Here is a 24,095-nt window from a genome sequence, read left to right as displayed (position 1 = left end):
TTTACTCTCACTGTTGATCCTCTGTTGAACAGAAGTCCTTTCTTGGTTACGCAGACAAAACCAAATTCTGCTTTCTGCACAGTTTCCATTGTCTCACACATCATTACTCATTTTCAAGTGTTTTTACCTGAGGCATCTACAAACTTGAAAATCAGCAGATCTCGATGCGTCTGCAGCTGTTTTTACTTTAACTGCATCGCACCAGGGAGACGCGCTCACACTTCCTTATTGTCTCATTAACACAGCTTTTCATTTCTCCGCAGAGGATCCGCACAACAAAACGTCTAAATGACTTTATTCAGATAAATAAATAAATATTTTTGGGAGATTTCAGTCGAGAACGTGAAGCGATACCGCTGACTAAAATGATCCATTGTTATCCAACGGAGCTTTTGGAGCGAGGGGAACTTTCTGTCATTGGAAACCATCAGGGCACAAAAAACATGCTGGTTTCATGTTTCAGCTTCATTCCCACTCGAATTTCTAACAGCACAAAAGTCACAATGATAAAAATCAGAACGCTGAAATATTCTGAAAACAATTTTGGTTTGTTTTTGTGCCATTTTAAACACACTTTAAACAAAAAGGCACTTTTTAAATTGTCCTTGGAGTGTTCTCATTTTACTGAAACTGTTTTAGGGGAAATACACGTATTGCATTTCTTTTTTTCTTCTGCACCAAAATTCAGTGCAGAACGAAGCTCACATTTTTCCTCTTAATACCAGATAGAAGTAGTTCAGGACCAGAGTTAGGTTATTCAGGCTTGAATTTATGATATATTTAAATATTTTTTGAAAATATACAGCTCAAAAAACACATTTAATTATCTCATTATCTCTTTAAGCCACTGGTGGAGACACGATTTTTCTAATCAGGGGCCACAATTCACACAGAGGAGCCAATTATATGTCCAACATCCCTGCACAGTTACTGGTTCAGGAAGATGCACATTTAAGTCATTGAAATAAAGCACATTGTGAACTTCAAAATAAGAGTTCATAACAAAACGTCATATTGTTTGTAAGTCACTAGTTTATTTATAAAAAAAAAGATTACTGACAGGACAGGGGCACTTCAGGGGCCGATCAGATTTCAGCTGGGGCCAGAGCCCCCCCTTGGCCCTGCCTCTGGAAGCGCCCCTGCTGTAATCTCTGTCAGCTTTCTATAATGAAAATGATGACATTTATAGATGTTATTAACGATAAAAGATCATTGTAATCCTGTTAATCTGTGCAGTTTGTTTGCTTTCATACTCAGGAGCGTTTAAACCTGAGGACCAGGGGCTAAAAGAGTAATTTTTCCCTTAACTACAGCTGCAAATATGAAATATAATACATGTGTTTTGTCACATGTGGACGTTTCGCTGTGGAGCGAGCTGCGGGGACCCGGCTCCGGACGCGCGGACGCCCCTCCTGCCTCGCTGCTGCTGCCCGGGTCGCGTAAAGAGGAGAAAAAGGCGCATGTGTGGATGTGATGCGAGTTGAGCCGCATCCAGACGCACTGGCCGCCGCTGGCTAATGCCCCCCCCTCCCCTCCCCTCTACTCCCTCTCTCCCTCTCTCCCCTCCACTCCACAACCCACCACCACCACCACCACCACCCCCACTCCCCCTCATCATCTTGGTGGTGGTGTGCGCAAAAACCTCCAGCGCCGGACGGACGGACGCAGCTTTGACGGCAGCGAACACGCGCGGCTCTGCGGGAGGGGAACCATCCAGGAGACAGAGAGAACAGCCACCGGAGGAGCAGACATGGATATTTAACGGACACATACAAATCATTCTTTTTGTGTTTTTGTGGGGTTTTTTTCCTCCGACCCCGTGATGTTGCTTTTGCCCCGGGCGTGTTAATGAACCCTGCTCCCTCGATGTCTCTCATCAGTTTATAACCGAAACAAAATGAGGATTTCTTCTGGCGACTGGTTCCTGTTGATGTTCTCGGGCTTGTGGGGGCTGACGATGGGAGCTTTCCCGAGCAGCGTTCAGATCGGTGAGTGTGAGCCGTGGATGGATGATGGGAGCGGGGGGCTGTGGACTGTCCTGTGTCCCCGGCACTACTCAAAGTGGACACTGCTCATTTCTATTTGTCTTTTCTCCTCTTTTGAAATCACACTCATGCAGGATGTGCGTGTCTGACACTCTCACATGCGTGCACACACACACACATGCCTAATGCGCGTTGTATCTGCAGGCTAGAGTGTGTATCCCGGTGCAATCCGCCACTGCAGCAGATCAGAGCAGCAAAGTGTGTGTGCGTGTGTGTGTGTGTGTTCCCTGTGCAGGCTGCCTGTGCATTGACTGCTGTTAACACTCTGGCAGACCCAGGTCCTGGCTCTGCCATGCACACTCCAGCATCAGTTTCCTCCTCTTCTTCCTCTTCCTCTTCTTCTTCTTCTTCTTCTTCTTCTTCTTCAATTTGCATCCAACAACTTCACAGTGTTTGTCATTGGAGGGAATAAAGGTGATGGATGGGCGGCTGGTTTCACTGCTGGAGGAGGCACAGTGACTTGATTTAAGGGCAGGGAATGAGAACAGGAGCAAACTGTGACCTCCAGTTGTTGATCATCACAGCCCCTGTGCCCCCTGAAAAATCAATGATGAGAGAAGCAGCCACTCATGCTTTCCCCTGTAAAAAAAAAAAGAATCAAACGTCTGAAATATTTTTATTTCTGGAATGAAATCTTGACTCGTCAGTGGGTTTACCCTCCACTGCACCCCCCCGGCTCGTGCACAGCGGAGCCGAGGCACATCAGAATCGAGTCAGGCTGATGAAAAATGACAAGCTGTTCAAATGATTCCCCTTGTCCTTTTATATCAACGTGATACTCGAATCCCCCCTGGTCCCTCCAGCGGGGTCAGAGGTCAGGGTCTGTTACAGAACAGCACCCCCTGGAACTGAGGACACTTGAGCTGCTGGGCGGGGATTTAAAAGTACATGTGTGCAGCTGCCGTGCCATCGTGTCCGACGTTCTACTGATCGTTCGCTGCTGATTTAGGCGAAAAGAAAAACTGGTGTGGAAGCATTTTAGCTCGCTGCCATTTCAAATACAGCTGCCTCATTCATTTTATTATAATTATAACCAGGTCTCATTATTGTTGGGCTGCCAGGATCGTTGCCTGACAGCCAAACATTGATCCACTCGCTGTGTCGTCACACGCTGACCTCTGAGGGTAGAAATCCGCACTGTGCCAGTGTGTCCCGAACCCATCAGACCTCGTTTCACACTTTACATTTACAGTCGGGAGCAGCAGCCTCTCACGTCTCTGCAGTCAACACTCGGCCTGTTTCAAATAATTGTGGCTGAAAAATCAACACTGATTATCACCGGGAAATTTGCTGTGCAGACGAGCGTGCAGCACGAAAAACAAGAGCACAAACACAGACATGGCAAACAGGCTGCGCCTCAGATTATCTCACCAACATGTGAACATGCACAGAGACGACGTTCCATTCATTCTGTTCTCATTCATTCAGTTCAGGGTCAACAGCAAAGAGCAGAATGAAATAAATATAAACATTCCCAGACACAGTTTAGTCTATTAGCAAATTCACCTTTAACATGAACCAGGCTTTTGAAAGAGCCTGAAGCTTTTGTCTCTTATAAAGATGATATATATATATAACATAATGTTTGTTAGATCTTTAGGTCGTTTTCCAGCATTAACACTGACCTTGTCAGGACCATAGACCTCATGGGAACCAAAGCTCGGTCCTACAGAGGCAAGATGCAAATTTTTAGCCTGTAGTTTAGTTTTGGGGTGAATTGTGGTTTGGTTAATGTTTGGCCTTGGTATGAAATGATCCTGGTTAAGGTTAGAGATAAGGTTTTGGTTATAGGCTGTTCACAATGAATGGAAGTCAATGCAAAGTCCTAATAAGGTCCTCTGCAGACTTTATGTGTGTGTGGGGGGGTGTACTTATATCTTTGTGAGGTCCAGCTTGACTATCAGACCTTGTGGATCAAGGACATTTTGGCTGATTCTTACGTCTCATGGCTGAAAGAATTACACATTATTCACCAATTTGACCAAACAAAAGCAGCAGCACACATATGAATTAGGTTTTTCCAAATTAAAGTCAATTAAATCAATTGTCTTGATATAAATAGTTAATCTTGATCTGAGGAAGCTTGATTAAATCGTGTTTCATTTTCCTTCTACCTCTGCCAAGAAGCTTATGTTTTCATTGTTGTTTGTCTGTGTGGTCGATTGTTTGCTCGTCTGGTTTTTTCTACTGAACGGATTTCCACGAAAGTTGGACCAAAAAAAGATCCCATTCAGTTCCGGACTGACAAAGAGGCAGATTCAGGGTGTTGACGTTTCCATTTCCCCCAATTTCCCAGGGAATCATTTGTGTATCTTGATGAAAAAAATTAAGCTCATTAAGACGGCTGATATCGCTGACTGTGAAATTTGCTGCAGCTTTATTGAATTCAAGGAGAATGTATGAGCTCTAGTGTGTTAGAAGTAGGTTTGTCTTAGGGTTATGGGTAAAGGTTGGGTTTAGGCAATTAGCTGTGATGGTTATGGTTAGGGTTAGGGGGTTAGGGGATACAGGGTCCAACACCACTGCTGCTAATTGGTGAGGCCACATACATGTTGTTCTACAAGAGTAAAACAGTTGCATGATACAAAGTCAACAAACAGCTTTACCTTCTGTTCCTTACGTTACCGTCAATGACGTAGAAACCAAACTTCTTCCACACGCTGTTTCTCAGATGCTTTAGTGTCTTAACAGTTCGATTATGAACTTATCCCCCTTCGTTCCAATTAATGTTGGAATCGGTTAAATTACTGAGGCCAGGTACGTCAGCTCCATCCACACCAGACTCTTGTTTTGGTCAAACCCATATGGCATCATTTGGTTTCCAGTAAGAAAATAGATTCTATCTTCTTGTCCTCAGCAGTGGAAATTAATTAAATAAGTCTGAAATGTGCCGAGGGCATCCCCCCTGAGTGGGAGCCAACATGGACAAACTGTTCACACCGTTCTTTAACACTTCCCGTGAGCATTTGGTAGCAAGTGTGAGTCAATGGGACATTTAACCATTACACTGAAAACGATGTGAAAATCCTCCATTAGCGCTGTGGACGTGTGGGTTTGTGTGAGCGCGCTTCATTAAAGAGTAGAATATTCAGAAGTTTACCTTTTTTTTTAAAGAGGTCAGGCATGAAAAGAACACAGTGGCATTTTGCTTTAAATGACATTTACAGTCTCATCCCGAGAAACTCGAGCCTCCAGTTAGATTTTGAAATGTGAAACAAACTGCTCTCAACTTCAAACCCCTCTGACATTTTCACCACCGAGAGCAGCTCGGCCCAGATGTATGGACCAGGAGAAAAAAGGAAGAAAAGGAAACCAAGAGCACAGACTCGTATGAAACTCTGACTCTCTTTGGAGTCAGTCAGTTTAATATCAGTGATTTTCCCTTCCTGCATTAAGTTGAAATGAAGGTGGTTTGCATGTTAAACAGACTTCACCCTTCACACGGCCTAGTGGTGCTTGACAGGCTATGAGATGCTATAAGGCTGAAGTGACAGCAGTAGGATATTGGAAAAGGGATTTACCAGAACAATAGTGGACTTTCATTACATTTCATATATTGTCCAGTCACTTGTATCCACGTATAATATGATGGAGGTTCTTCTGTGACCATTAAAACAAAGCACATCCTTTACCAAGGTTTTCTTTCCACCTTGTGAAGATGCACCTCCTGTGATGGACCCTAACTCGGCCCCGGAGATTATTGGAATAATCCTGTTTTAATCGATCCTAAATAAAAACTATAATAGTTATAGGATTTATCCTTTTTCAGCGGAAAGCAAAGTCATTTGTCTTCCACCAAAGTTTCATTACATGTGACCAAAAATGTGGTTTAGTGTTGTGGTGATAGCAGAGAAAAATGGACACTAAAACCAAAAAATACACCCGGTTCAAATAACATTGTGAAGTGTTAAGAAATGTTTTTATTTTTAATACTTTGCAGTTTAGGTCACTAACCCCGCCTCCTCCATTTTAGCAGATGGGACTTGAACCAAACTAAAAAGCCAAAGTACATGTGTTAGTTGTTATCACACTGTTGTTTGTTCAAATGTTCATTTTAAGTTTGATTTAATTAGTTATTTGATGCTATGAAAATGTAGTGAAACGCTGAATGACTCACGAGGATGTGGAGAGGTGTCGTCCATCTTTATTTAGAGTCTATGTTTTTACCAAATTATAATATTGCCATCTTTATTATAATATTAACTGCCTAAATTTGACCGTACCAAGAAACATTAAGGCCTACATAAATAATGCTTCTAAATATTCTCCTATAGACACTTTCATTACTCTTATATTCTTAAATATCTATGATCAAATGGATATATTTTATATCTGGATCTCAGCTTTTTTCAGTAAATGAACCTTGCTCAGACGTGTCCTTGCACCTAAGTGAGGACACACTGAAGCTTATATGATCCTTGTGAGCGAACACTCACTGTAATTCCAGTCTTTGCTTTACAGGCAGTGACAGAAAGCGTCTGTGGTTCAGTTGTTCTCTCCTGTCAGGACGTCAGGGAGGCTCCAGGTGCTCTGCAGCCGGGAGGAGCAGCTGAATTTGGCTGTGATGTGAAGTTTTAAATGCTGCCCCCCCCCGCGGATGATGTATAAGAATCACACTTGTGATGAGTTTCATTCTCATGACGACGATATTCAAACATACAGTGATGATTAATAACTCCATGAAATGAATGAAGCGGGTAATGAGAGTGTCCGTTTTTTGTAAGTACACGGGAATTAAACCCACAACCAGCTGAACTCACCATGTTCACCAGCTTCATCTCTCCAGGCTCATCCAGTGCTTGAAATTATGAAGTTTTCACAAAACAACAGAACCATAATGCAGTTTGGCAAAACATGATTGTCACCACACTCAAAGTGAACAATCAGCGTTTTGGTCTAACCCTGGATTGTGTACGTGTTCCATAACGTCTCAATCTCACATTCTCAGATTGTGGTGAGATTGCTTCTGTGGTTTTCTTCCTCTGTGCAAGTCAACAATAATTGAACCGTCTGTGTTGAGGTTAAACAAGTGGATGAGAGAGAGAGAGAGAGAGAGAGAGAGTGTGAGGTGGTTTCTTCCTCCTCCTCCTCCTCCTCCTCCTCCTCCTCACTCGTTCAGGCTCCTTATCAGACCTGTGTTTCTCCTCTGCTCAGGTGGTCTGTTCATCAGAAACACCGATCAGGAGTACACCGCCTTCCGTCTGGCGATCTTCCTGCACAACACCAGCCCGAACGCCTCGGAAGCCCCGTTCAACCTGGTGCCTCACGTGGACAACATCGAGACGGCCAACAGCTTCGCCGTCACCAACGCCTGTAAGTCCATCCCCTGTTGTCTTCGTGTTCGTGTTTGTGATGGTTTGGGTCCATGTGTGCTGGTTGAAACAGTGTCGAGAATGTGGAGAATGGCAGAAAAAGACAAATAACTGTGGGACTGGGAAAATTTGTCAGTTATTTAACTCCAATTCAACCTTACCGTGCTTGGTTGGACGGCTCTATGAACGTGAATGAAACAGAAACCACAGAAACTTTGAGATCTGACTGTCTGCGTGGACAGTAAAAACATTATGGACCAGAGCATCTGGCAAATAGCTCTGCACACACCGAGTTAGAGATTTCTGATGTTAATATGAGAAGTGTAAAAGAAATTTGGCTCATTATGAAACTGTGGCAGGGCACATTAGAATATGGCAGGCTGCCACAGTCTAGATAATGAATTGTAAACATGGCTGTTTGTTTACGGATGAAGTGATAAGATGTAGGTGTATTTTTTAACTTTGGAGAAGAGGAGGTTTCCCTTTGCTTCCTGCCCTTATGCTAAGCTAGGCTAACCACATCCTGACTCCATCTTTGTATCCAACACACAGGTATGGGATTGATCTCAGTCCTTTAACGTCAAACCCAGACAGAATGAACATAATGTCCAAAGAAACTTAAATGAGCATTAAATTATTGTTCATTTAACAGCTGCATGTTGTCTTGTTTAGTGTGTGTGGGGAAGCTGCATGCACATATAGCACATGTATATAAGTGTGTTTGTGTGTTTGTGTCTGTGAGCATCGGCTGGTTCACATCTGATCCGAGCAAAGCTGCACACACACACATGCATGAACACAGACAGGCAACAATCACACACATTGCAGTGGTTAAATCTCCTAATGGTAGTGGGTGTGTGTTTTAGTGTGTGTCTGTTTGTGTCTGAGTGTGTGTGTGTGTGAGCGAGCAGGGGGGGTGGGGGCTCCTGCAAAGACCATAAAACACTGCAGCCTGATGTCTTCTGCTATCTCTAGTGTGATCTGGTGTTAGAAAAATCAATGGCTAAATTAAGCAGAGAATGAAGTGCTGTTGTGTTTGTTTGGTAATGGACGGTGTGTGTGTGTGTGTGTGTGTGTGTGTGTGTGTGTGTGTGTGTGTGTGTGTGTGTGTGTGTGTGTGTGTGTGTGTGTGTGTGTGTGTGTGTGTGTGTGTGTGTGTGTGTGTGTGTGTGTGTGTGTGTGTGTGCGCGTGTGTGCGCACGCGTGTGTGATGTCACCATGAGACAGACTGGGACGTTTTCTCATTTTGTGATCACATGAGGAGAATAAGTGTCTCATAAAGTCTTGCATTTTAATTCAGCCAATTTCCCTCCTTAAATTTATCCTTGACCTTCAAATTTCACAAGAGGTTTTCAATGTAACATTAGAATTCAGAGAGACGCAGACGGAGAACATGTTTAACCAATTTCCACTCATCTTAACAACTATACAGATTTACTTTAGTTTTTACATCTCTGACTAACTATTCTTCTTCCTCTCGTCCGAATGAATTTGACTCATCTGTCCCTTTTACCTCCCTTAGTGTCTTTTCCTCTGAGTTACGATGACAAATCCGATTAACTACATATCTTCTATTTGATTGTTGTAGTATTTCATTCAAGCTCTGTTAGAGTTTCTTGAGTCACAGCTCTTCTCTATGGCTGCACCATCACACACAGAGATTTCACTTTCTGCAACGTTATCCAGTCGATATCGTGGGGAAACCTTGAAAGTTTGGAAACGTAAGCGTTCAGCTCAAAATGCTTTTATAAGCAAAATTGACGTATCTGCGAGCTCTCGGTTATAAACGACCTCCAAGATGAAGTTACCGTAGATGAAGTCGCATTGATCTCTGTGGGGAAATGAGTGGTGCCAGCAGCAGATAGAAGAATAATGCAGCGGGAAAATAGAAAAGTAGGTTATGAGCGCAAGGATAGAATATACGATGAGCAATCAAAACTGTTGCAGCATGTATATGTACATATGTACTGTGACAAATACAGCAACATATTTAAGGTGGACTGCAGGAAAGGGCATCAATATTAATGTGGTCCTAGTTTAGAAATACCCTCATATTAATATGTTCGAACAATGGTTCAGATCGAAGCTAGTATTTAGTGTTTGAGTATTTTTTCTCAGGTATTGAAGTGAAGACTGGTATAATAAAAGTTGTAAAATATAGTTTTCTCTTGTATTTTTACCTACAAGGTCACAGACGTTTTAAGTCATTGTGTCACTACCGACCCTGAGACGAGGCGGTGAGACAGGAAACAGCCGTTAGCAATAAGAAGAGCGTCGCCCTGTAGTCGAGGGCGGCGTCTAAACTGTATATTTCCAGAGAACAGAAGGAACTATGGGATTTTTCTCCTCTAGTCTAATGGCTGCACAGTCACAGGAAGCGAGACTGCAGCCCATTGATTGGCCAAGCCAAATCAGAGCAGAATTACATGAGCCAATCAATGGCTCTGATAGCTCAGGGCCAGCGGGAAATCTGAGATCGAAGCACATCGCTTGTTTTCAACCCCCTACTCCCTCCCCAGTTTTACATTTCCCTGTGTCTTTTGTCTTTTTCCCTCTCAGTTCCTGCTTCGCCGCGTTATCAAAGGCCCTGAGATAATGGTTATGAATTGGCGGCGTTGCTGTGTGACGTTTAAGGGCAGAGTATACATTTGGGGAAAGGGAGATGAGAGACGGAGCTCATTTGTAAAAAGAGATTAGGCCATTCAGCCGCTCGCCGCGCCTCTGTCAGGGAGGCTGATGGGAATAATTGCAGGGAGGACGGGGACAAATGGCGTCGTATGTTCCCTTTGTCAGTCATAATCATTCCGTGGACCCAGACCCTGTGATAAATCTGCTGCACTTTTTTTTTTTTGATTAACTGTGTAGCTGTTAATTATTCACAGAGGAAGGTTAGCGGTGTTACTACTAATAAAAATTATCTCGTTGGTTATCTCACACCTCTGAGAGGCCCCACAGTCTGCAGTTTGAGCGTCAGTATCAATTAAAAGATGACACATAGGTGTAATTTCCATTAACACTGGTCGAGACATTTGTTAGTCTGCTTCTCAGCGGGGGTTTGAAGGTATTTATGGAGACGTATGAAGATTACACGTCTTTCACAAAACAGATATTCCAAGATTTGTTGATGCATTAACAATTTTTTTGTCTAAAACATTGAGCAGATTCTTAAATATTATGTTTTACCCTTGATGAGCTTTCAAAAAAGAATGAAATTTATTAAAGAAACTAAACATGTTTTCACGTGTCATGAAAAACACATCACTGTCTTCCAGCGTAACTTTGATTCTAGTATAGGAGGTCATGTCATATTCTAAATTGTAGATATGTGGATAATACTTTATAGTTGAATGAGTCCATGTTAATTAACACGTGGCCTCTTTTAGAATCCAGATAACAAAGTGCTCCACCAGGCAGCAGTTAAAACAAATGAGTCATAAAATCATCAGATTTAATTAAAACAAATTAAAATGCATCAGGAAACGCTTTCTGATAACTGGGACTGAAAAGAAACGACTGAGTCAGCCGACCTGAGACTGTAAATACACTGAGTGCCCCCCCCACCCCCCCCACCCCCTGGTTTTCATTAAAAACAAATGACAGGAAACAGGAAGAGAAAACAACCAGCAGTGAATCATTAGCCGTGTCTCCAACGCCTGACGACCTGATGCACTGTCTCCAGTAACTAATGAAAACACGTCAATAATCCGTGATACTCTGTCGGACATGTTGCTCCATTAAGATGAACACGCCCACTGGTAATTTACACTGACCCGCTGCAGCAGATGCTCACCAGAGCAGCACATGAACATTATTCCACAGCTTCTTGGTTTTTTTTTGGTGAACTCAACCCGAGCCTGATGTTTTTTTGCCCGATTTCAGGATTGAAGTGTAAAAAATGATGCAGATCCAATGTGACCAAACCCGAATATCAATTTTTGGCATCCACACGCTACTGTGAGTTACTGAACCTTAACAAATAGAGTTAACAACAACATATTTGTGAGCTTTCTGAGAGATGTACATCTTCTGTAGGGACCAATGTAGCAGTCGAGCGTAACAAATAACAAGTTAAAGGTTTATTTCTGACAAATTCCAATAGGATGCATGGAGTTAATGTAAAAAAGAAACATTTCTTTTTTCTACTTGAGTCTTATTCTTGGTGCTTGCGACAGAAGGAGAGCAGGATTTGTTCTCGTTCATCCGTTAAACCGACGTCTGACACGCGAGAGGATCAGATTTGATTTGCTGCGTTTTGAACGAGGTCGTCGGGTCCAAACTGTGACACAGTTGTTCCAGACGTGGCCGGAGGAGGAACGTCACCTGTGGGAAGTCATGTGTTTCAGCGTCAACCCCCAATGACGCATCACTTGCATTTAATTCAACTGACGCTGACTTTTTCCCTTTTTTGCAGCGCGCACATAATGAGTCCTATGTGCAGACTGTTTGCAGATTTCAACCTTTTTGTTCAGCAATTCTTTTGGGTAAATTTGATATTAAGCAAGAAAATCCCTGTGTGTCACGTGTGCAGTAAAATGAGCCAAAGCGACAGACTGTCTTGTTTATTATGAAGCATTGAGCCAACATGGGGATGATTTCATGGATCTCTGCCTGGCTGTCAAGGTGCCATTGCTGGTGATGTGAGCAAGTTCAGGACAGTCGGTGAGTCTGTGTTGTGTGTGTTTGTGTGTGTGTGTGTGTTTGTGTGTTTGTTCCTCGGATGTGAGGATTCGTCCTCTGTGAACTCTGGAAGTCAATGAGACCATCTGACAACAACCTGTGTACGAGGGCGGAGTTCAACTTCACCTGTGAAACTTAAAAGACAACTAGAGGCATTGTAACCAAAGTAATACTTAATATCCTGTGATGTCTCCACTGAGGATGTTTTACCTCAACTATGAGTTTCCAGGAATCATCTCTGATCTCACATTGAAGTGAAATGAAAATGAGGAGAACAACTGAAAGGAGAAGTGTTGTTCCTTGATGACACGTTGAGTTTACTCCTCTGGATCTACTTAGAGGAACAGTTCACATTTTCCTGACGTTTCATTACATGAATCAGTAGGAGGTCACCTCCAGGCTCGTTGTTCAGCATATTTCAGAAAACACAAACACAGTCATAAAATAGATCCACATGTTGGTCTCCGTGTTCCCAAATCTACTGCTGAAGGTTAGAAAATGTAAAAGTCACACTAATGACACCAAGTAGAACCCGACCTCAGCCACATATCAATCCCCACAGTCACGTTTCATTGTCAGAAGAGTTTGACAATATCTCAGGAATCATATATCGGACAATATATTGGATTTGGAAATGTTTCACTCCCTTTTGGGTCGATTACCTTTGCCAATGAGGTCATCTCTTCATCCCCGTGCATTTATATTTATATTGGTTTGTTTGATTGAAAGCAGGATTACACACATTACCACTGAACTGGGTGGAAGGATGTTTCATGGTGAGACAGTGATTTTGATGGGAATTTCCCAGGGAGTAATTCATGGATCTTGATGAAAAAAAATCAGGCACATTTAGGGGACTGATATCTATGTGTGTGTGAAATTTTGTGCAGCTTGATTGGATTTAAAGGGACTGTTGAGCCTCGGCGGAGGTACGTGCTCTGCTTCTAGTTTTAAGAGCATTTGAACCAATGACCTGCAGTGAATGAGCAGATTATTTTAGTGTTTTTTAATTTGAAAAAGCCAAAATGAGATCCACCAAAAGTCACGTATATTGATTCCATATGTTTGGAAAGACAATGTGGAGATGGTTTAATAAATGAGCAGATTAAACTGAGAATCAAACGTAGTGAGCAGCATAACGATGAAGGAGCTGGAAAATAGGATATTGAATAATTCCACCTCTGGGCGATGGAGAAAGGGGGTTTTGATCTCTGTGTGTAATCAAGGTCCACAGTTTGTAGGGAAGTGAGTATCAGATCTGCTTTGCTTTCATTATAAACTCCAGATTAAATGAGTATTAACTACCATGAAGGAATAAAACAAAATGAAAACTGATCCCTGTGCAGTATAGCAGCAGACTTCTCCGCGGTGCGTCTACGTGTGTGTTTTCCTCTGCGGTTCATTCACCCAGCTGATCCTCACTCCTCTGTTTCATGGTAACCTCTTAACCGTGCAGCCAGACAAAGGTTGAAAAAGAAGCGTGGGGGGTGGTACAGGGGGTTAATTTGACCTCCTACGTGCCGCCCCTGCCTTCGCCTTCATTGAAACAGTGACACCTTAATCTGCATTGAGTCATTTATATTCAGCGTGGCACTCTGACTCACTCCAGATCCAGATAGCGAGCAGCCTGTGCTCTTATATGCACTCATGCCGCATAGGAGACGCCGTGTTTCTCGCTGCAGCTCGCACGTGAACACATGCGTTCCTTCCCCGTCCGTCCTTGAGGACGACAGAGCTCTCCCATTTGAGGTTTCTACGCGTGCCCGTGTGTGTGTCTGCGGGCACGCACGCAAATAATCTGGCTGCGCTGCATGTTAGTCCTCTTTAAGTCTATTATCTCTCCCTCCATGGGCTCCATTCAGAGGGGCTCTTTGCTCTGTAGTGCTGCCCTTTAAATGGCTGCCCGTGCCCCTCATTTGTCTGAGGATTCTTCATCTGAAGCGGGAGGGGGAATATACAGGCCTTTTGGGCTATGCACATATATATATACGTGTATGTGTGTGTAATGGCTGGTGTTGGGAGAAAAAAGGGATGGGGAAAGGGGGCTGCTAATGAGAGATTAATGTGCCGGAGCAGGGAGGAAGATGGAGGAGGGAGGGGTGAGGAGATGTGGGGGGTAAAAGGAAGAGAGGACGAAAGGGGAAAAGGGAATTTGTATTTATCGTGGTGAAAGGTAAAAATGTAAGATGTGAGTAACCTGCTCCCGTGGATCTGAGCTGTTTTCATGTCCTCACAAGGTGGAAGATGACTTTTCTTTCTTCTTCTTTTCCATCGGTAACTCGTCCCTGGAATGTGTGTGTGTGTGTGTGTGTGACGGCAGCATGTTAGTCAGAGGACGAGGTTGAGCGCAGTCAAGACGTTCTGATGAAAAGTGCCCTCTGCATCACCGTGTGTGTTGCAGGCAAAATGCAAGGACGTCCAACAAAAGAGTCGACTCTGCAGTAAGAGGAACGGCTCCGTCCTCACGTCCCTCACGTCACAGGCTGCAGAGGTGGCAGCTGTCAAGGTTTCTACACCAGTGGAAACCACAGACATACAACATATCATTAGACATGTTCATTTACTGTAATAGTAAAAAGACAAGTTAACATCTTAGAGGTAATTTTAAAGTATCCACATGTATTTAATGTCTGAATGAGTCATTTTGGATTCTTGCCTCCACAATCAAATGAGGTTTACTGTAGTTTTCATCTTTGCGTTGCACCCAACAAAATCCCAACAGTCCTTAAATGAAAGCAGAATTATTATCTGTAATTAGCAGCACAGAAGTGATGCCTTAGTGTACAAGTACAGAACCTTATATATAATTTAAATGCCGATTTTATCCACGACTCTTTACCTCCCAGCCCCTCCTCCCTCCTGACCTGTGCACGTGTGTCAGAGGAGGTCACACAGGTCAACAGAGACTTGTGATAAGAAACAGTTTTCCCCACAGAATTAGATTCTATATGTGTCGGGTGAGCGATTAGACCTGATTATTGTGAACACGTGCACCTGAATGACACAGAGAGTGCAACAATCAGCTGCCTGCAGAGGGCAATCAATAATAATCATAATAATAATGGTAGTCATAAAAGTAATGATAATAATACACTTTACTTGTACAGCACTTTTCATACAAGAAATGCAGCTCAAGGTGCTTAACATACAATAAAGATAAAAATAGAAACATGTTCAAATGTAATTCAAATAAGAAGAGAACAGATTTTAAGAAACATAGGAACATGTTAAAATGACATTTAAAAAAGAAAAAGAAATATAAGAAATGCATAAAAATATAAAAGAAAGAAAGTGATAAAACAGATATAAAAGTGCAGGAGTGCGGACGAGTGCAAGATCTAGTCAAAGGCTGAAGAAAAGCGAAAATGTTTAACGTCAGTGGATGTTGCGCCGGGCAAAGAGCGCTGCTCACAAGCAACGGCACCGAAACACCAAATTAAAGATCGTTATTATCAGAAGTGTAAAAAGAAATTCACATCATTATGCGTAGAGACAAATTAGACGATGACGGGCCGCCACAGTCTGATTAATGAGAATCAGTGCAGTGTTGAAAGTGAAAGTGATTCTTCAGATGCTGTTTTCTTTATTGAACTGTTACTCGTCTGTCGAGCAGCAGAGTTAAAAATTACTTTCTAACCATTTTCAGCTTCGTGCAAATCAACACTTCTTGTTTGGACGTCTTGTGAGATCAGGAGAAGCTTCTTGTGAATCACAAACTTCAAAATGTTTTTATATAAAAAAATATATACGTAAATGGAGATAATTGCGAAGGGCTCACTTAGAGTTTCTGGCCTTCAAGGGTGGGACCCAAAAAACGTTTGACTGATATTTATCCGTGTTGGGAAGAAAATATTGCTCATGTTTATCAGACATCATTAAAAGAGGCTCATGATGAATATGATCCTCTCTGAACTCAACCAGAGGATTAATGCTTTGAGTCTGAATGTGGAAATATCATAAAACGGCCGGTTGACTGAAGCAGCAGCTTCTGGAACTCAAAGTAATTTTAGAGACACATGCTCAGCACACATTTGTAAACACTCGCCCTCTATGTAGAGAACTACATTTTATCTTCTGTTGTTTTCTTAATGAAAAACAGCAGTAGTGTCTCAAAGCTGCAGTGAAACTCTTCAGCCATATTCACCTCCTGTGTCATTTGTCGTGAAGTATCGGACGTTGAGACGCCATCAGGGCTGTGAAGCGGCCTCACCACCTTCCTGCTCAATTAAAAATCTATTTCAGGATGCGAGGATGTTCTGATGGATTTTCTCCAAACTAGGACGGGAAGTTGTGCCTCTTAATCATTTAGAGATTTCTTTTATTTTTTTTATTTTAGTCTTTTTTTAAATGCATCTTTTTGCAGAGTCACTGAGGGAGAATAAAATAGTTCCCAGCACGTGGTATAGAAGTGCGTAATTAGTCGTAAGGTAGCTTTTGTCGTTATTAGGGACGATTTTCCTCTGTGTAATATGACATCTTTTATTTATTCTTGTTTCATGATTAAAGAAAAAGTCAGGAGGGACTAGAGTTTGTATTTAAAGGTAATTTGCCGAGCTCACCTTTGGTCACCTTCACCTGAGGAGGACGGTTTGTCCACGTCTTCATCTGCAGATAATTTCCAGCCAGCACCTGCAGAGAGTTTGATGACGCCTGCTGGTGATTGCCTGGACATTAAAACCTCACATAAAATCTAATTAGTCAAGCAAAAATCATGGTAAGGTGAAGTGCACTGTCATTTTTTAACGGTCGAAGAGTCTCACTCTCTCTCTCTCTCCTTCGATAATGTTGTTTTATAATTTATCGACGGTGTCGTTACTCTAACGGCTGAGACTAAAACGTAAAGGGCTGGATGGTGCTGAGAGTAAACACCTTCGTGAATGTGTCCGCCGACCTTTGGAGAAGGTGGAGAGATGCAGCGTTGTTTAAATCCGAGTTTAACAGTGCTCATATTGAAATTCATGGTGCTGCACCTATTGGTTATCTATCTAATAATTCCAGAAATCTCAGTCTGTCTACATGGAACAAATATCTCCATGACATGTGTATTGTTGAGGGCAAAAGGAAGTAAAGAGTTGAATTTGGAGGAATTTTGGACATTTAATATCAATAAACCGAGCTTTGAATCAACCGGTGAACAGAACTTTGTGCAGCAGCAGCTCTTCACTTGCTGTTGCTCACTTCTACAGTTTCAAATCTGCAACAGCATCAAACGAACAGCTCATGACAAACAGCTCAATCCCTGGATCCGCTCTCACCTTCACATTCCAGATCAATCACAGTGTGAAACTGGTGTGAATGTCATTACAAATTACATTATGAATATGTCGGACACGGGGCCTTCTAACCTGATGACGGGGGGGTGGGGGATGTTCCCAAAGTTATTGGATCGTTTCACAAGCAGTGCAGGCAGCTTAGGTTTGACATGAGAGTCGACTTTCCTGGGATTTTGTCCCGATGGTGGCGCTGGAGGAAACGGTTCATCCTCTGGGGAGTAGGAATGTGCTGAGTGGAGTTAGCAGCTTCCTGCTCGTTGTAGTTCTTGGATCGAAAGTGAAATATGAAGAACAAACTATCTATCAATGAAATCCTAAATATTTAAACCAACTTCCAGTGGATTCAGGTAAATAGATTGAGCAGAATCATGGAATAGTTGTGTTTGACCTTTGAAAGAATTCATATGATACAGTTTGATTTTATTAAATAGTCTTTATTGAGTTTGTCTGTTTGCAGGAATCCACCTGTGTCCCGCTGTATAATCTCTTATTTTCTCACACAAAAATGTAAAAACCAACAAACATCTGCACATAAAACGGTTCAAAAGCTTCTTCTGTGCGAAGCTGCGACCTTCCAACAACCGTATCAGTCATCTGCTAATATCAACACTGTTCATGCAACATTAACGCTAATGAAACCCTGACGGATCGAGGAGAATTGCTCCGCGAGACAGAGATGCCCGGAATATTTAAAGAGACTGAGGGAAATAACAGCAGGTCTGCTCTGGGATCGCAGCGGATAAGTCGTGTGAATTCACAGATGGGTTTTAACAGGAACACACTCTGGCCAGGGGAGTTGTTCTCACATGCTGCAGGACGCTGTTACAGCTCACATACGTACTGCACGCAGGACGAGCCGCTATCGCGTCTTTTTAAACCACAGGAAGTAGCTGCAGCGCTGCGATCCTCAGAGGTTCCTTTGGTTCTGTAGAGGAAGTCGACGTAAGAGACGCAAGGACGTGTAAAAAGTTAAAAGACCTTCACGATGAAAGAGATCGATGAAAATAAATGTAAGCAGTCTCGTAACTGAGGACATTTTGACCTCATTTCTTCATTCGTGTCTTTACCTTATTCTGAAGAGGTTCTTTATACTTTTAAACTCCCACAATGAAACTTTTGAAAGAAGGAATGACGAGTTAATTTCAACACTTTCCTCAATGTCTCATCTCAGTTTTTATTTTCCGTGTACTTCTCTTCTTAGTTTGTATTGTCCAGCACTTTGTGGATGTTTTAAATGTGCTTTATGATATTTATGATGTTGAAATCTATGAGTTTAGACATTTTTTTGTCGATTATGCAGAACTTCCTTTAAATGTATTTGTTATAAAAAGTCGTGTGTAGGATTGTTTGGTCAGCGAAATCCATCCTATGTCGAAAAAAAGATTATTTTCCAACGAGTATGATTCCAGCTTTAATTCTCCTCTTTGGTTCATGAACACTACATGTTCTTGCTTTAATGAAACAGTGAAACCTGAAGTCTCAGCAGTTCTTTCCTCCCACATAATGAGATAATTCAGCATCATCAGCCTGATGTCAGGACCCCATGTGCTGCTCTGAAGAGCGTGAACACAAACACGTCTGCAGCTGTAATGAGTGGGCGTGTCTATACAATGAGCAGGTCTCTCTTTAATGGTTTGTGTTTCCAGTGAGAGTTGAGCAGCTCTGATGGAGAAACCCTTCGAGGGGCCGTGTTCATTAGCCGCTGGCTTCATTAGTTGGAGGTCAAAGGGTCAAACTCCCAGTGAGTGGCCCCGGGAGGAGGTGGGGTCCTGACCGGACTTCCCTCTGGCACACGTCGACGACCTTTTCACCTTTGACCCCCCACCTCCTCCATGACGATCGAGACGAGCCAGATGGTGTCGCTCAATCCGGAGCTGGTGTTTGTACGACTTCATTTTGAGAAAATCATCAGGAAAGATCCAGCTCAGATCAAAACATAAAATCTGAATGTAACATCCTCACGTTGTTTCTGCTCCGTCCTGCTTCACGTGTCGGTTTCCCGTCTTAGAAAGTCATCTTTTCTCGTCTTTGGTTAAACAGCCGCAGTCGTCGTGCCATCATTCCTCCTCAGTCATTTTTCGGTGTGTTATATTATTCCACAGATATGTTTTGCACATCCATTGTCAGCCGTCACACATTCCCACTGTCGCCTGTAACTCGGCGTTCACACATTCACACTTCAGTGAGGCAGCACTTGTAAACGCTGTAAAGGCAGAAAGTGACAGTCGGATCACAGTCGCCCTCGTTGCACAATAACAGAAAACATTTGTTTGTTTTTTTTAAATCAATTTTTTACTTTCCTCTGGAAATCGCTTTGCACATTATGTCTGGCTGCGTTTCTGTATATCCTTGTTTTTTCTATTTGCAGTTTTCCTGTCGTGATTTTCTTTTATTTACAGCTTTTTACTCTAACTGGTGTTGTCAAACTGGGGAAGCTGTTCTCTCCATTGCTTGTGTTATTAAACATATTTTGTTCATAAGTTTACATCACTTTTGATTATTTAATCAGGTTGTCACAGTGAGATCGAGATCTTTTTTCAGGAGAGACCCAAGAAGAAAACAATATTCATAGTCACACAACTACACATCCATGAACAACACATGTAAAAGTCATAATTAAACTCTCAAGAGTCATAAAAGTCAAGTTTCAAAATGTTCAAATATGGGAATCATGTTTCGACCAAAAAAGATTCTACCTATTAAAGTGGCTGTGTTGAGTTTTCTTGAAACAAACACAAATATAAGTTATGTCTATAAGTATATTTTATTCATTATTATTATATTATTTATTAGCATCAGCAGCTAGAAGGTTCTGGGTTCAAGCCCCATGGTCTTTCACTGGGGAGTCCTCTCTCTCTGCTTCCTCTCACAGTCCAAACACATGCATCTCAGGTCAATTGGAGAATCTAAATAGCCTGTAGGTGTGAATGGTTGTTTGTCTCTCTATGTGATGGACTGTCAACATGTCCGTCCCTCGCCCAGTGTCAGCTGGGACTGTCTCCACCCCCCCCTTCGACCTGTAAAAGGAAAAGCAGTATAGCTAATGGATTGATGGACATTCTTTAAATCCTTGTTCGCTGGACAGTCCTCTTCCGTGTCTTAGTTGACAGGAGTTATCGGCACCAACTGTTGATCAGTGTAAAAGCTGACATTACTGATACTGTGACACCAAAATTAGAAGGACGCCCATGAACCTGTTAAAAAACAAGGCTATTGACTCCTCTTCCATTGCCAGTAGAGGAGTTTAACCCCAGTGAATCACGTTTGACATCACAAACGTCGCTGTCTTGCATCTTGTCTGATACGAGGAAAAAAATCTCCACAGTCCAGAACTCCAACTTAAAGAAATGAGCACGTTCACCTGGGTTTCATGTTTCTATCACTGCCAATCTGAGCCTTTAAAAACCATTGTCTGCTGATTGTGTCCATTCTCATTGCAGACAAAAGCCAGATATAAGCGGAATCGTGCACAAAAATATTTTTTTTCATGAGTTTGTGTCCGTTTGTGTTCATGATACAAACTAAAACACTTTATCAAAACTCCACATATTTTCTGCTAGAAGCTTTTTACTTCTAACATTTAGGGTTTAATAAAAAGAACATGGATACAGGTCTGGAGATACATCGATAAGCTACGTCTCTAAAGGCAGACGTACGATAAATGATGAAATACAGCTCCCACCCTCCACACTAACACACAGACACACACACGCACACACACACACACACACGCAAACATGCTCACGACCTTTCACCCTGTGCTACTACTGCTTTGTCTAATGATGGAACTATTATTAGAGGGGATCATTACTAGTTATCAATGCGTGTGAGTGTGTGTGTGTGTTTGTGTTATTGTGCTGTTGTGTGGCCTCACCATTTCGACTCTCTCCAGCAGGCTAAGAGAGAAGAGCCTGTGATTGCAGCGTGATTGGCCAATTATTGCACTTTTATCACACCAGACACACCGTCTCCCCGTGGTTGCTGGTCATGGGGGGGTGGGGGGTGGGGGGAGTGGATGAGCCGATTCCGAGGAGTTGTGTTTTTTTTTTGCTGCTGTGTATAGAAGCTTAATAACTCTCAAACGATGGGGCTGATGAGTGTGATTCAGCTCGGGACGCTCACGGCGCGAGAAGCCAACAGAGAGGAAGTTGTTCTGGCAAACTAAAGACCTGAAGAGGGTCAGATTGTAAAATAAGCTTCTACACAATGAAGTAACGAAACCTGCTGCTCGTCACACAAACACAAATGTAGTGATTGTGGAGATTAACTACTCATCAAACCACTTGTTTACTCTAATTCCCAACAATCAAAACTGATTCAACAGACAAATGCACCAGGGTTTGAGGTTAGCACATCCAAAGTTTCCATAGTTACCACTGGCGTATCAACCCTGGCTCCTATAAATTACATTTTCATATGTATATAATTGGCATTGAGGTTTTATAGAAAACGTAAAAACTCAGAGAAGAGGCTCTTGTGCTGTTCTTTATCGACAGAGGTGGATTTACCCCGTCGGGACATTTTCCAAACCAACCACTTAGCCGTCATCTTTGAAGTTGACGTCCTCTTGTAAAACATCTTCACCTTGAAAAACCAACAAACACAAAACAACCAAACTTGAAAGATGAGATTTATGAACGCTGTAATGTCGATTTGTAGCGGGAAGCGTCCGTGAGTGTCCTTCACGCTGCGGATGAAACGGGGCGAGGGGGGGATTGTGGTCTAGGTTAAATATGAAAATAAAAAACAAATAAAATTAATTGAATCATGCCTCCGAGCGTGTCCAGTGTTTAAACTCAAACCACAATTGTTTCCCAGCCAAAGAGGTTTAGGAGTAAAAACCATAGGAGACTGCATCAGGTGCATCTTCTACACATGATGTTTTCCTCATGTTTTTCATACAAGCTCCTTTTCCACTGGTCAAAAAACATTTGGCTTTTGTCTGCACTGGGAATGGAAATATTCTGTGTTCACTCTCTGGTCAAATGTCTCTGCAGCAGACACAGGTTTTCTATCACCTCCGGCTCCGATAGGCAGTGATGGAAACATGACAGCCGCACCGACGCGTTAATTTCTTTTCACTCATCATTTTGGCAGTTTTATCTGGCTCAGTGTGTTAACATGCATTGGACTCCTGGGCTTTGGCACATTGATAGACAAGAAGGTTTGTTTGTATGTCTTTGGAACAACGTGCAAACAAATTAAGGATTGTCTACAGATGTGGAGTCACTGTCAGCCACTCTCCACTGATACGTCACCTGGTTGGGTGGGCAACACATGTACTTAGGCCTGAGTCGTCTGCAGCGGCTGCAGGTTCGGCTCTGACTCTTCCCTTTGCTGCTCGTCTTCCCTGCTCTCGTTCCCCATTTCCCACAGACTCAAGTCCATCGATAAAGGGAAAAACTCAATTCTATTCTGATCTATTTTAACAAAAGAGAAACTGTAACTCACGTGCGTGTACGAGCGTCACATGAGTAAAACCTGGCTACGTTATAATAGCAGTAGCTAGAAGCAGGAGAGTCATTCGCAGTAGCTACAAGCGTTTCACCCCATAACATTTTCCCCTCCTGCAGTAATGTTGCTGTGGGTTATACAATACCGATGCCTCCTTCTCTCTCTGTGCACACAGATGCACATTCACACAGCTGACGTCAGGGCTTATTTTCTGAGACAGCTTGCAGTGGATTTGCAGAGCGAGCAGGGAATCGGCTTGTTTATGCGGCGCCCTTGACATTTCCCAGCTCCTCACTTCCGCTCAGTCGAATCAAAACTCACATTATTGAACTGAGGTCCTGCAGCCCACCACCACCACCACTCGTCCAACCTCCCCCCTTTGCCCCGCCGCACGCCGCTCGTGATAATGAACCGCCCTTGAATCCTGACTGGGGATCTTAAACCCCTCCTCTCCTCTCCTCCAGATATTTCCACATGACACTGCATGACTGGGACCAATGAGATGTTTGATTCTGCAGGAGAAACAAAGGAGGAGATGGAGGTGAAGAGAGGGGATGAGAGGAAGGATGGAGGGGAGGGAGGGAGGGAGGCAGAGGAGAAGGATCGGGTGGGAGAAAGGAAAAGCATGTTTGACAGTGATTTCTTGTGTTATTGGGGATAAATGGAAATGCAAATCATTGCAGGGAGAAAGACAGAATGGAAACAAAGAAAGAAAGAAGAGAAGGAAGAGAATGGCGAAAGAAAGAAAGAGACTGGCGAAAGAGGAAGGAATTGGAGGAAGGAAGTAAGAAAGAGAGGAAGGAAGGACATGATGAAAGAGAGAAAGAAAGAAAACAAATGATGTGAGGAAGGATGGGCAGAATGAAGGAAAGACAGAAGGAAAAAGATAATGGTGTAAGAAAGAAAGAGAATGAAGCAAGGAAGGAAATGATGAAGGAAAGAAAGATAATGGAAGGAAGAAAGAAAATTGCTGTATTTGTGTTCTCACCTGGACAAACTGGGAACTATTCAGTGTTGTAGCTGAGGCCTGAGAGGAAGAAAAACAAAATGTGCAGATACCAGGTCTCTACTTGACTATAATCCTGCTGAGTGCAGTTGTTTGCAAAATTCATTCTGTGTTGTTGGCGTCTGTCAGAGACAAGCAGGTGAGAAACACATTTGTTTTGCAACACTAAGATTTTAAAATTTCACGATGCCGGTGTGAAAGGACGTCGCTGCAGCTGGATTCAGATTTTTTTTGGTTTTGTTTTGTGCTTTAATAGTAAATCATCTCTCTTGGCTGCGTCTCCCACTTTCAGGCCTCAGTGCAGATATTAAATATGAAAAGCTCTACA

The 24,095-nt window shown here is 42.7% G+C and overlaps 1 protein-coding gene across 3 annotated transcripts in view; it reads left to right on the top strand.

The window, feature by feature from the left end:
* The first annotated feature begins 1,591 nt into the window (after positions 1 to 1,591).
* gria4b (glutamate receptor, ionotropic, AMPA 4b) overlaps positions 1,592 to 24,095 on the top strand; it is a 101,208-nt gene continuing 78,704 nt past the window's right edge. For all 3 annotated transcript variants that reach the window (XM_035179266.2, XM_035179263.2, XM_035179265.2), the window contains exons 1-2: positions 1,592 to 1,988; positions 7,200 to 7,358. In XM_035179266.2, coding sequence (XP_035035157.1) covers positions 1,898 to 1,988; positions 7,200 to 7,358 — 250 coding nt within the window. In that variant the 5' untranslated portion in view covers positions 1,592 to 1,897. The remainder of the gene's footprint in view (positions 1,989 to 7,199; positions 7,359 to 24,095) is intronic.

The sequence above is a fragment of the Hippoglossus stenolepis genome, chromosome 15 (genome assembly GCF_022539355.2).
Source record: "Hippoglossus stenolepis isolate QCI-W04-F060 chromosome 15, HSTE1.2, whole genome shotgun sequence".
NCBI classification, from domain to species: Eukaryota; Metazoa; Chordata; class Actinopteri; order Pleuronectiformes; family Pleuronectidae; genus Hippoglossus; species Hippoglossus stenolepis.
Note: the sequence above shows the minus strand (reverse complement) of the source record. Positions and strands in the feature narration are given on the sequence as shown.